Below are 16,564 nucleotides of genomic sequence, written 5' to 3' on the forward strand. Positions count from 1 at the left end.
CAAAGACTAAAAATCGTACTTAATGCTCCCTTGCTTTAACACTCAGTATTATAAGGTGAGGCTCAAGGGTAAGTGGAGTAGCCTTGGGGAAGAAGTGTCATTCTCCGCTACATTTAGTAACTAATGAAACTAATGAAAAAAAATATTCAAATCGTCTTCGACTATGAACGATCATTTATTTTTTTGTCTGGCGAGCGAAAAACGGGGTGGGTGGGTAATCTCGTTGTAATTAATATAATTTGAATTTTCACTTCTTTTTGCTTACCTGAGCGATGCACTAAAAAGCCCAGCAACGAACAATCCCGGCATTCCTGGCCATGATTCAAACACCCTCATCATATAAAGTGGCATGATCTGTCAGAGAGAACAAGAGAATAATGTTAGTTTCTTTGCATTAAAGTAAATGTGTTATACAAACCAATCACATAAGACATACAAAGAACGCTGGATCACGTTAAGAGACGAGGCTTGCTGAAAATAGATATAGTTTTATTGAGAAATCAATTTTTGACGCTTCTACACTATCAGAAAGAAATTTTGGAGTCGATAAATGGAATTTTCAGATTAAAAAAAAAAAAAACAATGGTTTCCACTATTTTTTTTTTTGTCAATTCTAATAAATTACAAAGTCACTTTCCAAATTATGAAATCAAAATTACTTGAATATTACTGAATTATTAAAAAAAAAACAACTTTAACTGTGTTAGCAGGTGAAAAATTGCGGCCATCTTGTTTTTATAAAATAAATCGAAACGGAAAATTACCTCCCTTTTGAACTCTCCTGTGTCTTACATAAACAAATACGATCGTTTTCTTCAAATTCTATTTTCCATTTTCATTAATAAATAATTTTCTACCCCAGGCCTTGGGGACTTTTGGGGCTAAATGAGGGAGCGGCAAATGATGGACTTCGTCATTTTTTTTTGCATGGTGCAGAACTTAAATTGACATATGTTAAGGCCTAAAACTGCACCGTTTTGTTCATTTTCACGAGGATTTGACGTTCCCTGGGGACTTTTGAGGCTAAGGAACGGCAAATGCTGAACTTAGTCATTTTTTTATACCTCGTTCACTGTACACTCACGGGGGACTATACATGCTTCACTTGTTTAATTCTATTTTCACCCCAAACAAGGCAAAGTGCCACTAGGATGTAGGGGCCTATTATCGGGGACATAAGTTGCAGGGATGCTATGTAAGGCGATAAACAGCAGTGGCGACCGACGCAGAAACGACACTGGGTGACTGAACCAAAAGCGAGGCCCGTACTCATGTGCATAAAAGCCAGTGAATTTTCTTGCTCAATTTTCATCCCAAACAAGGCATAGTGCCACTTTGAAGTACGGGGCTCCTATCGGGGGCATAATTTGCAGGAGTATTATGAAGGGAGATGAGTAGCAAGATGTTTGTTCACATTACACTTGAACTTCTGTATGTCAGTATAGTTGGGAAAGCAGAATCCTGGGAGGGAGTTACAACAGTTCTGGGGAAGAAACTATCGGAGTAGACGGCTTTATTACACCTAGAGATCTCTATTGCGAGGGAGTGGGATTTAGCTGCTTGTCAGGTTTGTCGGGGGTATTCACGTCGGGTACGTCTTGTAGTTCGTCAGAGCATTCACCATTAAAGTAATTGTAGAACAGGCAGAGGGATGCAACATTTCGTCGATGGGACAGAGGCTGAAGCTTAGATAACAGTCCAGGACCTATCAGGTTGGTAACTCTCTTTTGAACCCTGTCAAGGAGTGATAGACAAGTAGCAGATGCACCAGCCCAAATGTGACAACACTGCTTCATACATGGGCGAATGGTGGCCTTATAGAGGTACATGATACTTTCGGGTATAAGTAGCTTTCTAGCACGGTAGAAAGAGCCCGCCTTCTTCGCAGCAGCCTTGGCAATACTCTCAATATATCTATTCCAGTTCATGTTCCCTGTAAACGTTAGGCCGAGGAGTTTCAGAGTCAGACAGATCCCTGTGTGTCATGCGTTTCAGAAGGAGAGGGAGAAAAAGAAGCAGACAACAAAACAAAGAACTCAGTGCCATTCATATAGTGGTTTGTGTGAAAATTATTCGGATTCCTCAGTTAAAAAGACGAACTGTCACTCAACCAAAATTCACGTATATTATAATTTCTCAGGCTTTGCTGAGAAATTGAAATCTCGTGCGTGAACCAGTCTCCTTTTTTTATATGGTGCGCCATCACTAACGTTTTCTTTGAACTTAGCAAATATACAGACAATATGCCCCTCCTGAATCATCAAGGTAAATGGCCGCCACACATTTCTTTTCAAGCATAAATTTTAACAGTTAAAAGAAATAGTTTTACCGGAAAAATATACGTCTTATGAAACTTTATAGAATATACGATTTTCGCTTGTATGTAAAACAGCAAAAAACAAAAAAAAAAAAAAAAAAAAAACATTTTTATTCATACAAACTTTCTCCACCCTATCCAAAGTCAAACTCGTAGAGTTTCCTTAAAACCCAACTCAAACTAAGAGACTGTTCGCGAGTTTGGCAGTACGACGTCAGGAAATACTCGAAGCAGAGGCAGAAAAAGACCATGGGGGAGGGGGGGAGTTCCGTCCCGAGAGAATCTAAAAATAAATTATAACAATCACTGCGAACAACTTCAACAACAGATTCTCAAATATTAAACCTCATATAGGGATACGACATTTTAATTTCAGTTCAGACATTTTTATCCGAAGTTACATCGGAGTTTGCTTAAATGATCGTTTTATATCTTCCGATGGATCAAGCAGTTCTGTTTTGTTTTTGTTTTTTGCTTTCTTTCTTAGAACTGCACGCCTGTGGAACTCTGTTCCGTCTGCCTGCTTCCCTCCGGACTACAACTTGGATGTCTTCAAGTCTAATGTTAACAAATTCCTAATGAACCGCCCCCTTAAGTAAATACTTCATCAAATCTCCACACTAACGTAATGTACGTGCAATAACCCTTATCCCTGAGTGGCTTCCGGGCCTTGATAAGTGGTGATCACTGTGTAAAAAAAAGAAAAGAAAAAAAAAGAACGCAATGTTTTGTTCCTAATTGCCCCCTGCATTTTTTAAAAAACTATTTGCAAATATACACCTGCTTTTGAATAGTAGACTTAAAAAAAAACATGTTAAAGCTGTATATTTTTTAATATTCAGTGGTATTTTCCTGGTATTTGCGTTTAAAGCTGAAGTAATCCAATAATAAAAATCCGTCTCGAGCCACAACAAAAAAAATGGATCATCCTATCAATAAATACTTTTAAAAACTACAAAAACAAAAGGGTAAGGGACTAGGTACCCCTTGCGGAGTAAAGGCTTGTAGAGGGAGGGATGTTATGGAGATTTACCTATTCATTCATAATGGACTCTGCTAACCATTATATAAACCGTGTGGTTAATACTCTCGTGAGAAAATATCGCGAGACTACTGGCTGGATAACTTAACAGTCAGAAATACAGACAACTTTTTCTTTGTATTTCCTTTCTTTATACAATGTATTCTTTCTACTTAGCGCCGTTGTTTGCATCTTTCTTCATAACCATTTCCTAGGACAGCACCATTTTCTATAATACAAATCTCACCTGTCTGTTTAAATGTATGTATGCATGTATGTATGTATGTATGTATGTATGTATGTCTGCCTAAAACTTTTGACAAAGGCGACGGATTTTCACGAGATCGGTATCGTTTTGAAGATCGGCCCTTCGGACAATAAATATCGAAAAATTGACTAAAACATTACTTCCTTCACTCTCAACTGGGTACTATGTCTTTTTTTGACTAGAATTTATTTAAACCTTCGCCACTTCCAGTTGGCGATGGACGCAACGTGAAAAAAATTACGTTTTTTTCACGTTCTTTTCTTCCTTCAAGGTACGGGTTCGAGCCCACTTGTCTGCCTATAGCCACTTATCTTTATTTATTTATTTATTTATTGCTCAACACACACTTCCAAACACCCGAGCAACGTTAGTCTATGATATAAATCTCGCCTGTCTGTTTAAATGTATGTATGTCTGCTTAAAACTTTCGACAAAGGCGACGGATTAGTATCGTTTTATAAGCTCGACCCTTCGGACGACAAATATGTAAAAATTGACTAAGAACATTAATTCCTTCACCCTCAACTGGGTACTTTTCTACAAGGAGGGGTCGCTTTTTTCACCGATATTTTCGAAAGCCATCCCCTCTTTCTGATTGACTAGCCTTGATTTAAACATTTGCTATTTCCAGTTAGCGATGGACGCAACGGCAAAGACGTCACGTTTTTATTTTCATGTTCGTTATTTTTCAACGGAAAAAAAGTCATGTTTTTTTCACGTTCTTTTCTTCCTTCGCGGTAAACGTTCGAGCCTGCCTGTCTGCCTACTGCCACTTATTTTTATTTTTTATTCTTTTTGCTCAACACACACCTCCAAACATCCGGGCAACGCCGGGCACCCAGGCTAGTCTGTAATATTAATCTCACCTGTCTGTTTAAATGTATGTATGTATGTATGTATGTATGTATGTATGTATGTATGTATGTATGCATGTGTGTGTGTCTAAAACTTTCGACAAAGGCGATGGATTTCCACGAGATCAGTATCGTTTTGAAGATCGGCCCTTCGGACTCCAAATATCGAAAAATTGACTAAAAGCATTAATTCTCTGATTTTCAACTGAGCACTTTTCTACAAGGAGGGGTCGCTTTTTTCGTCGCCGATATTTTCGAAAGTCATCCCCTTTTTTCGACTGACTAGCCTTGATTTAAACCTTCTTCACTTTCGGTTTGGCGATGGACGCACCGGCAAAGACGTCACGTTTTTATTTTCACGTCTGTTTCATCCTTCGCAGTACGGCTTCAAGCCTGTCTGCCTACTACCACTTTTTTTTGCTTAACACACACCTCCCAATACCCGGGCAACGCCAGGCACCCAGGCTAGTGTAATTATAATTAACGGTTTCCGGAATTTCTACTCGTAGAGATTTTGAAAGACTTGAAGACGGACAATGTTACCTGGTTAGGATTTGTCAGTTGCCCGGATGCAAGAGGATCGCAACGCTGTTTTTTGAAATACGCATAAGACGCTATTCCTTGGAAAATGGCAAAGCCCGTCGTGATAGCATAGAGCGGCCCAGTTATCAAGAGCACCCTAGGAAGAGAAAAATGAAGGATTATAAACCAGCAATAACTAAATCTACAAATTACGGATTAATACACAAATAAATCACCGAAACAATTTTATGATGCCACGAATTCTTGTTTTAATTTCGAACTAATCGATCCGCGACCCGTTGGGCCACCAAAAATATATTATACACGATTGTTAAAAAAGTCTGGGTACTCCTGTCCATCATCATCATATCGTATGAATTCGAAGATTCTGCTGTAAGCATTGGTTTCCTCGATTTTTTTCCTAGTTAGAATTATTTCTAGAAAAACATCAGGTACTTACGGGAGAGACCACGTGAACTTTGCTAACATCCTAAATGAAAGTAAAATTAGTGGAACGAACTGGATTCAAACTTGGGACACCCACATTGTCAGTCCGTGTCGTTAACCACGGAACCACCGTTACCTCCCGGGTAAACAGTAAAAACAATAGAGGAACAATATTTTGAGATGAGAATTGGTCATTTATATTATTTGATTGGTTGGTTGTTTTTGTTTTACGGCATATCAACCCTTTTCAGGTTATTTAATGCCGAATCAAAGATTTTGAAGCAAAATTTTTAATAGAATATATTTGTTGTTTTCAAGTCGGTTTCTATTTAACTCATAGTTGGGACCCTAACAGGTACTACCACTCCAGGTCAGAGTGGACCTGGGAGCAATGGCAATTAAAGGGTGGCTCCACACACCCCAAAGCCCACAAGCTGGGACTTCACCACTGGATATAGTTTAAGGTCATATCCAGGAACTTATATTATTTGAATTGTTCGGAATACTATTATAATTTGGTATGCTCTTACAACGTTTCGGCCGATATAACATCCGATCCTGTTCAAGTGTATCTTTACAATGACTCTTATTGATGCATAGTTGAAAGAATTTTTTTATTATTATTATTTTCCAACGAACGATAGTTGTTAGAATTCAAAATGTATGATGAGTTTATGACATGTAAAGAGCGTCGATTCCTTTCTATTTTTTGTACTTCGGGTTCGTATCGATTTGATGAAATGTTTCTGATGACGATTAAAAATATGTGGATTGTCGGGGTTTCCGTTTGGTCTATCACATAAATTTGAATTTTTCTACCCTACTAGAGAAAACTGAATATACGAATCTTATCTTAGTTGAATCAAAATATCTCTATTAGATGTCAATTAGTCCATCGGTCTGTCACTCTAAAATTTGAAACGACATTTTCATCGTTAAATGCACAGATTGAATAGACGCAATTTCAGAACATCCAACCAGTCAACTTTTTTTTTCGTATCAGATCATAAGAGAGAAATAAACATTTACGTTTGAAACCGTATTTTCATTGGTCTGAAATGCTTAAAAAAGTATTTGCGCTGGTTTGTCGCGCTTAAGTTTGAAAGAGTATTTGCATTGATTTTTCACGCTGAAGTTTGAAATAGTATTTGCGTTGATCTGTCATGCTTAAATTTGAACTAGTATTTGTGTTGATCTGTCATGCTTAAGTTTGAAATAGTATTTGCGTTGATCTGTCATGCTTAAGTTTGAAATAGTATTTGCGTTGATCTGCCATGCTTAAGTTTGAAATAGTATTTGTGTTGATCTGTCACGCTTAAGTTTGAAATAGTATTTGTGTTGATCTGTCATGCTTAAGTTTGGAATAGTATTTGTGTTGATCTGTCATGCTCAAGTTTGAAATAGTATTTGCGTTGATCTGTCATGCTTAAGTTTGAAATAGTATTTGCGTTGATCTGTCATGCTTAAGTTTGGAATAGTATTTGCGTTGATCTGTCATGCTTAAGTTTGGAATAGTATTTGTGTTGATCTGTCATGCTCAAGTTTGAAATACTATTTGCGTTGATCTGTCACGCTTAAGTTTGAAATAGTATTTGCGTAGATCTGTCATTCTTACGTTTGAAATAGTATTTGCGTTGATCTGTCATGCTTAAGGTTGAAATAGTATTTGCGTTGATCTGTCGAGTCTTTTCTATTTTTTGTACTTCGAGTTCGTATCGATTTGATAAAATGTTTCTGAATGTTTCTGATGACGATTGAAAATATGTGGAAAAAAAATAATATACTTCCCTCCTTAATATAGTTTGAAATAGTATTTGCGTTGATCTGTCATGCTTAAGTTTGAAATAATATTTGCGTTGACCTGTCATGTTTAAGTCTGAAAAGTATTTTCGTATGTTTGTAACGCTTAAAATTGAAATGGCATTTTCGTTAGTCTGTCACGCTCAAGTTTGAAAGAATATTTCCGTCGTTCCGTCCACCTCAAGTTTGAAATGATATTTTCATCATAAAACGCACAGATTGAATGGATGCATATTCAGAATATTCGACCACAATTTTTGTCTACCAAAAGTTTATAACCCAAAAGTTTTGGTCGATATTTTTACATAAAAAAAGACATGAACACTTACCAAATCGCCCCTTTTGTAGATTTGGCTGCAGATATACGTTGAAAAGTCGACTGGTTAAATACAGTGTTAAACGATCGGAAAAAGTTTCCAAATAAAAGGCTCCACACTGTATGCCTCACCCAAGGATCGAACCTCGTGCTAATTTAAAGCAAAAATTTATAAGTTAAAATGAGAAATTAAAAAAAAAAAAATCAAATAAAAAAAAAACAGAATCTAAACAATTTTCTTTAATTGTATTCGATGATATTTATTGCATAAATTAGTTATTTACACTAGTAAAACTTTCTTTAGAATATCACCAATATCCCTAAAAAGGAGAAGATAATAACCCTAGTAGGACGGTGTTATAACTACAAAACATACACACCTAAAAGAAAAGAAGGAAGTAATACCTGGGATAATAGTCTTATGATAACAGAACAGATACTACAGTACTCTCCGTCAGCCTTGGGCGTGATTATGGCAAACGGACATATACTACACCATCTCCCAAAGGAGGAAGCAATGCCTGAGATGACAGTATCATGACAACAGAATACAGACTACACCCCCTTATCAAAAGAAGTAATACCCGGGATGGTGGTTTCATGAACACAGAAAAAAAATAATATACTTCCCTCCTTAAAAAGGGAGGAGGTTATGCCTGGGTCGATAGTTTCCTAAAAAAAAACACAACATATACCTTCACTTAGTTGAACATTAAAAGATACAGAATAGAAGTCATAGTCTTGTTTCGGTTTCAGACAGACAGGCACGAAATATTCGTAAATAATAGATTATGTGTACGTCTTTTAATTCTTTCATCTTGATTGGTGTAATTTTACACAACGTGTCAGCCATTGTATTTTCATTTTCTCGTAGTTGGTATCACTCTGGGAATTTCGAACTAAATACTTTATTTAATCAACTAGTGTAAACTGATCTAATCTTTGGTTTTATATGATTAACGTGTAAAATAGCTAGATCAACTTAACCCACAACACTCTTTTTAAGTCTTCGATATTTGTTCTTTTCTTTTTATATCTATACTAAGGCAGTTGTTCTTTTCCTTTTCGATATTAGTTTTTTAGAAAATACGTGGCGCTTTAAATAAGTTTCCAGACTTTTTTGTACAAGTATTTAAAATCGTCGGAAACTCTTGAAAATTAACTATATTGTTGCTATACATCTTATGAGATGAATGGCCAATTTTTACGATTTCAGATTCAACTGAAAAGCTGCAACAAGACTTGGAATACACCCTACTTAAGCCTGGTTATCACAGCTGGTGAATTTCAAACATGCAATCTGGACGTGAGGACACTTTAGAAGAACGATGTGCCATAAAATTTTGTTTTAAACTTGGAAAAAAGCCACAGAAACGTATGGAATGCTTCATATTGATTTTGGACCATCTTGCATGAATCGATCGTCAGTTTTTGAGTGACATAAGAGATTCAAGGAAGACAAGGACTCTGTGAGGGATGATGAAGGATTTGGAAGAAGTAAAGACCGTTGTGTGTCTATAGACACAATAAATGTATAGTTTAATGTCAGTGTGGCAAATGTACACACAATTATTGCGAGGAACTGAAGATGCGGAAGATTTGTGCAAAGTGTGTTCCAGAGAAGATCAGAAAGAAAGACGCTGTAATGACAGCAGGGTGATGATGGAGCTGATCAGTTCAGATCCCGAAGTTCTTGATTCACTGTAACCTTAGATGCAAACTGGATCTACTTCTATGGCCCAGAGACCAAGAGACGGCTTCCCAGTGGAAGCATGATGGCTCTCTCAGACCCAAGAAGACCAAATAGAACTAATCTACCCAGAAACTTATGATGATACCCTTTTTTTTGACAGCACAGGCATGATCAACATACACTGGGGTTCCACAGGACAGATAGCCAATAAAGAATATTATGTTGAAGCTTTAAAGGGGATTCAGGAAGATATTCCGTCGGAAGAGACCAGTACTCTTTAAATCAGATCAGTGACATTTCCACGAGGACAACACACCAGTCCACAAATCCATCCTTGTTACAGACTATTTGATCAGGATGAGCATCAAAACGGTTCCTCACCCTCCCTATGGTCCAGACCTTGCTCCCTGTGACTTTTGTTTATTCCCTAAGCTTAAGGAAAACATTAGCTGCTGTCGTTGTGAGACAATTGAGGAGATGAAAGCAGCTCTGACGAGACTTATTGACACAAAAGAATTTCCATGGGGCCTTCCAGAAGTTGTTGGAACGGTACAACTAGTGTATTGCAGCCGGAGGAGATTACTTCGAGGGGGACTAGAGTTTCATATGTGTACTATATCCCAATACGAAAAAGTCTAGAAACTTATTGAAGGCACTTCGTACTTGTGTGATTGGTAATTCGAAAATGTCAAACGTCACGTACATTAATTCTCCTTCTGTAGTATTGTCCTCTACAGTATCGGAATATTTTTCCTGGTTTAGTTTAAATATCTCTTATAAGTAAATTCTGACGTTGTCACCATAGAGAACATGTTTTCAATTCCTTTTTTATGATTTCTTTAATTTCTCAAAATGACTTTTTATTCTTAAACATTCGAGAAAAATTTTTTCTCCGATTTTAAAACATCCTTTTGTGACATTTATTTCCCTTCTGGTTTCAGATGAGTCGGTATCGTTCTGTTAGAAAATCGCATTGACTTCTTTTGGGAACATAGTTTCCACTGGGACATGCAGGGTAAAATGTTATCATTAGACGTGACTCTATACACTTGCAAATCCTGCATGGTTTTCTTAGTGGGAGTACCACTTGCGTTTTTATGCTCTTTTAAACGTATACTCGTCCCGTCTGACTATTGCCTCTTACATGATACGATGCGATTATGAAGTGTTCTGTTATATAGAAGGGGTTTAGAAACGGCACCAAACTGTCATATGTTGTATTCCCGTGGGTGTATATATATATATATATATATATATATATATATATATATATATATATATATATATAAAGCTCAAATTACCTTGTGACTTCCTTAGAAAAACGAATATCTTAAATTTATTGAATAAAAAAACTTCAAGATATGGGAAGCAAGCACAAAACGTGATTACAAATAATACGTATAATCATCGACCTGTTTCATATATACGATACAAATTATACTAAATAATAAACGCGACAATGAAACGTATTGTTTTACTGTGTACGTTTTCAGCGACCCCAATTTTTTTTTTTGCGGTTAAATATCCAAATAAGCAATTGTTAATACTTCCCACTTTTTTACATCGTTCATTTCCTTATTACATTTAAGTTATTTTAACGCAATTTTCTTACAAATAAATCTACTTTAACCCGTTGACAACCATAAGATCATTTTACAACGGCGATTTACCCACCGCCTTCCTTTTTTAAATTTATTCTCCATTTTTTAATACATCTTTCTTAAAAAACATTCATACATTTTCTTCTACACTACCAACATAAATAAATTACCCCGAAAATGTTTTTTATTTGCATTACATATAAATAATCAACACGATAAAATGTACTGTTTTACTGTGTACGTTTTCAGCGTCTCAATTGTTTTTTTTTTCGCGTTTAAATTAAAAGATATATCAAAATTTGAATTTAACTTTAAGTATTATGGTATCTGTTCAGTGCACATTTACCTATAAGTATGGCAATACTAATACTTCAATGACTGTAAGTTTATTCTTTTCAAAAATAAACAATTATAAACAGAACGACTCATAGAAATCTATCTATATTCTTTTTTTCATTTTAATATACTTTCATAGAAATGTTTCTGTTACGTCGCAGAAAAGTATTTTTTACGTCACATGTGTCAAACTCATACATTAATTCCATAGCTAATATAACATACTGACCCAACGGGTCACGTGTAATCTAGTCTAGTATATATATATATATATATATATATATATATATATATATGTGTGTGTGTGTATATATATTCTGTTCATATATATACGTGTATGTAACGAGCATCTTATTAAATGTGTGCTTGTTCTTACATGTATTTACGTGTGATTGCCTAGTTTTCAAAATGTCACAAAACAACTTATCTGGTATATGTTCACAAATAGCAACAAAAACGGACAGATAAACACCTTTGTCCTTTGCTAAAGGACGACATACCTTCAACAAAAGGGACGAATACCATTCTATGGGATTGCAACATTCAACTAATTAGGAAACAAATTTATACCAGCTTTGATCATGTTGGACTGAAAACTGCAACGAAAATTCTAGCACGAAAAACAGACCTCGGGTTTATTTCGGCAACTTATATTCCAAATGTTGTTTCCTGTTGAACGCTGATACAGCCCTACATCTTAATTATCGATCTTGCCCCTGCTGGGTGCCATTCCGTCTCTCGACCGTCTCTCCCGAGTGCTCGTTAGAGACTTAACTAATTTTCTAAGGTGTCTCTAAACTTAACGACTGAGAAAACTTTGACTTCACTGCATATGAATTGACCACCATTATGCGATACTATACAATTCCAAAATGTGTGAGCAATTTATGTAGAAATCCAATTGGTGTTTGCGTTTTGTTTTTGACACTTAAGTATCTCTGATCATTTAATAAAGTTATTCACTTCAACTTGATAATAGAACCCATACCCAGCAAGTACAAAATACATTCTATTACGATTCTACACAATGCGTTTTTCACCTGAAATTCTATTCGTAGAAAGGCTATAACTGTCTCCTCGATGGCTTTACAGATTTCGATATCAGTCTAGACAGCCCGTCCGCATGACAGATCTTTGAAAATGGTAAATATTCAACTTGTAATTATAGTTTAAAAGAATGATTCCTATCTAGCAATTCATAATCGCATGTTTTGGCAAATTCTTCATTCATCAATTTGTTAATAAAAGTTTATGATCGATTTGTAATATAAATCTATCTCCGTGCACGAAACGCAGAATCTTTGTTACTGCGAAAATTAAGCCCAGCACTTCCTTTTGTATAACCACTTTATTGCATCTACTAAGCTCACCGGGGGAAAACTCGTGAAAATTTATCTTTCAATTCTTTCTTAATTCATTCGCGGAATTTTTAATTTTGACTTTCTGGTAAAAAGAATTTATCGATAAATCTCACAGTTGAAACTTCTTCGTACAGTATGTGTCTAGTATCTAGTGATTTAATTATTTATTATAAATACTTTTAGGGTTTTCCATTGAAGTCTTAATCTTTAGCTTTGATTTGCTCTTCAGATAAGCTTTTAGCAATTTTATTAGTCCTTTCCTTGCGGATTTCCACGTTTGAAGATAAATAATTGATAAATCAAAAACTAACTTAATGTTTATATTTTATATTTTAACTTTAGCAAACATTCTAACATTTTCAATTTCTTCGCATTTGACGATTCTGATAAAAACTCGTTTTTGTTCTATTTGTGTTCTGAAATGCATAGCAATATGTCCTAAACGATCGCATTTGAAGCATTTTGTATTTTTATAGGTACCAATGCATCTATCTTCAATTTGAGTATGTTTTAAGGGGGAAACCACTTCTCTTTCCCTTATCAAATTTTACTGGCGAAATCAAGTTTTTTTTCTGATGTGATACTGACGTTCGCTAATAAACTGGTGGCAGCATTCAGTTATTCACTGGATCTGACTCATTCTCCAGCTTTCTAATAACTCTCCTTATTTTCAAATTTGTGTTTGACACCAAGAAGAAGTATGTCTTAGACGAAATATTTTTATTAATTGGTTCGCGTATATTTATCAATATGATATAACAAACTTATACCAATAGAAAATATCTTTTATATAATTAATGTTCATCTTTTCTTAAATAATATATGTCTCTTGCTTTTTCTTTTTTTTCTTTTGTTTTTTATTTTTATTTGACATTATCGGAACACTACGTCAGCTATCACATTATTTATAACGCATTAAATACTAGATTTAATGAATAAATTATATTTAGTATAAAGCAAATCTTTATTTCGCATTGCATCCATTTAATAAAACCAATCAAAAGCAAATATAATGTCTTGTAACTATTGTGTAGAATGTGTGTGAAGACAAACATACTTACTCAAAATTAAGTCGGCCATCTTGTTTGGCAATTTCCATGACTTCTGTGATCCCTCCACTCTCATGTACGCCCTAATATAAATAAATAATGATGCATGACTGTAGATAAGTTGTACAAAAGAGATAAAATTGGTGAGAAAATCTTAAATATATGTCAACGAGTAAACATTGTATCGTAAATAGGATGTGAAAGTAGCAGGATTCGGGTGGTTAATGGAGTAGAATAATTATATGACTGGACACGGTTTAGGGTTATTTCGCATGAGTGTCCAGATGAAAACAGATATGGATGAAATGTCTTAAAATGTGCTGTGTGTTTCTAACAAAGCTCAAATTCTGAACTCTTCTTTTTGCTTATTGTTATACGGCAAACACAAGCTTACACAAATAACCAATGTAAATGCGTTCTTTTATAAAGTTCATTTCTGTTTGCTGAGCAAAACTTTGATCGCAGACCGAAAATGTCCTTACCCCGTCGAAAGACACGAAAACAAAAAGTGATTTTCTTTTAAATTATAATTACTATAAAAACATGCACCGTGGCCATATATATTTAATAGTATATTAACATGGGGCACCTGGCATTGCCCGGCTGTAAGATACGCTTAAAAAATATTTTTTATATGTCCAAGTTTCGTATATATTATAATAGGGTCAATTCTCTATCGATTATTTCATACGATAATCGGGCCTTTAAAAGTAAAATTATTGTGAATTGGGTGTCATCAACCAGAATCTTAACTCAAAGCAAAATCTGAAAGCAAAAAATAGAGACAGACAGACATATTGAGTTTTATAAATTATTCAAATGAATTAATATGCCGTATTGCCACTTTTATTGTATTTATTATTAATAATTTTACTCTAATTTACGTGATTAAAATAGTTTAAATATTTTATATTTTATATGTTTATTAAAATATTTTAGCTCACTGAAAATAGTTGACCTCCTCTCCTCCAAAAAATATGGCTTTAAAATCGTAAATTGCGTCGACTATTTCTCGAGCAAATAAATACATGTACAAGGTACCTTAAATAAGTTTCCAGACTTTTTGCACAGGCATTTAAAATTGTCGTAAGCTATTGAAAATTTAGTATGCTATTGCCATACATCTTATGAGATGACTGACAAGTTCAAATGAACAGCTACAGCAGAAATTGAAATACACGCTACTAAATCCTGATTATCACATTTTTAAAAAATTAAAATGTCATATATAAGCGAATTTTACGACCGGGTGCCCTCTACACTAGTCTATTATATAAAGGGCAAAATTTTGTGTGTTTGTGTGTTTGTATGTTCGCTAAAAAATGTTTTATCCGCATCGAAGTGCCATGAACGTGGTACTGTTAGACAAAGCGATGTTTCGGACGCATAATATCGAAAAATTAGAAAAAAAATCGTCAATTATTTCATGTAAGAATGTCGTTTTGCTTGAAGGGGGATCAGGTAAAACTTTAGTTTTGACGCTGGTTATTAATCGGTTGATTAGTTGTTTAAAAAGCTAAATTTGCGACGTGATAACATCTGCGTTACTATACTCCGATCGATAACGTGTTCGCTTAAGAACTTAACTGTTGGAAATCCGCATACACCAAGAGACATTTTTTTTTTCATATTTCTTTCTTCTATCTTTTAAAATTCTCAACTGTCTTACGCGCGCCCATCACGCGGCATAATTTTGTTTTGATAACACGATAAGATGGCACCCAAGTCTCGTTATTTTAATTGACTTTTATAATATATACGAAATCTGCATAAATTAAAATATATTTAACCATATTTTACGACTGGGCAAAACTAGGGGCCCGCCTGCTAGTTATTGGAAACCTATGCGAGTTTTACCGGATTTCGCCAAAGAAGGAAGTTCCATAAGAGCATGAAATTCATAAGCGGTCTCCAGTCACATGCATACCCCATTAAGGAAGATGACGACGTTAGGTTTATGCAACTCGTGTAAGAAAGTGTCGCGACATCGTCCTCCATACAGCGCCTGGAATTCCCAAATTGGTCATCCATTTGGTACTGACAGGGCTCAACGTTGCTTAACTTCGGTGATCGGGTGAGAACTGGTGTGTCAACATGATTATGCCGTATTCTAGCTATATGTATACGTATATGTGGTTTGATGAGCAATGATTGGCATTCGAATGAATTAGTTGTGTTAAAAATAACGAATTTAGTAGAGAACAGGGGGGGTCAAGTGTTTGGCACCGAAGAAAACACGACGAAATGTCAGAAGCCATGCGAAAGCTGTCAGCCTTTTATTATTATTATTATTTTCGATTAAATTACAAGGTACTTTCGGCAAGAAGAAAAGTAAAGTTAGTGCGAGCGAGACGAGAGTTGATTTTTTTTTTCTTTTTTACAGTTGGCGTCAGCGTGTTATGGAGAATTATAAATACACAATCGAAAGTCGAACGTTGTGAAAATTACCGTCATGCTATGGAGAGTTCTAAATGTGGATTCGACAGTCTGACTTTGTGAAAATAATAGTAATAGTAACAATAGTAGTAGTAGTAGTAGTAGTAGTAGTAATAGTAGTAGGATGAGGAGGAAGAGAATAGGGGAGGAGGAAGAGTCAAAACATGTTTGTGCTTTTTCTCTTCGTCCGGTTTTCTGCCGCGCGTTTCTTCTCTTCGCTCATTTTTCTTGTATCTTCTAACGCATTTACAGACGCTTATCTTAGAGTCAATTAGCTAAACCTATATTTTATACTTTAAGTCTATACTCCCATTGCAATTGCTGCTTTCGTATTATTGTTTTTGTTATTATAGGCCAGTAAACAATATTTTCATTATAAACTATTTAGCAAGTATTTACAACTTTGAACTAATGCCGAATACCCTTAAAGTTTTACGGTTCTGGATATGACCTTAAACTATATCCGATGGTGAGGCCACAGCTTGCGGGATTTGCGGAGTGTGGAGCCACACTTTAATTGTCAATGCTCCCAGGTCCACTCTG

At 35.3% G+C, this 16,564-nt stretch overlaps 1 protein-coding gene across 1 annotated transcript in view; it reads right to left on the reverse strand.

Moving 5' to 3' along the window:
- LOC145285856 (sodium-dependent multivitamin transporter-like) overlaps positions 1-16,564 on the reverse strand; it is a 215,613-nt gene that overhangs the window by 51,227 nt on the left and 147,822 nt on the right. The window contains exons 7-10 of the mRNA XM_080134296.1: positions 13,598-13,668; positions 7,559-7,696; positions 5,004-5,139; positions 266-354 (exon numbers count right to left, since the gene is read on the reverse strand). Coding sequence (XP_079990422.1) covers positions 266-354; positions 5,004-5,139; positions 7,559-7,696; positions 13,598-13,668 — 434 coding nt within the window. The remainder of the gene's footprint in view (positions 1-265; positions 355-5,003; positions 5,140-7,558; positions 7,697-13,597; positions 13,669-16,564) is intronic.

This window comes from Euprymna scolopes, chromosome 10 (assembly GCF_053919585.1).
Source record: "Euprymna scolopes isolate OS-2025 chromosome 10, ASM5391958v1, whole genome shotgun sequence".
In the NCBI taxonomy this organism is placed as follows: domain Eukaryota; kingdom Metazoa; phylum Mollusca; class Cephalopoda; order Sepiida; family Sepiolidae; genus Euprymna; species Euprymna scolopes.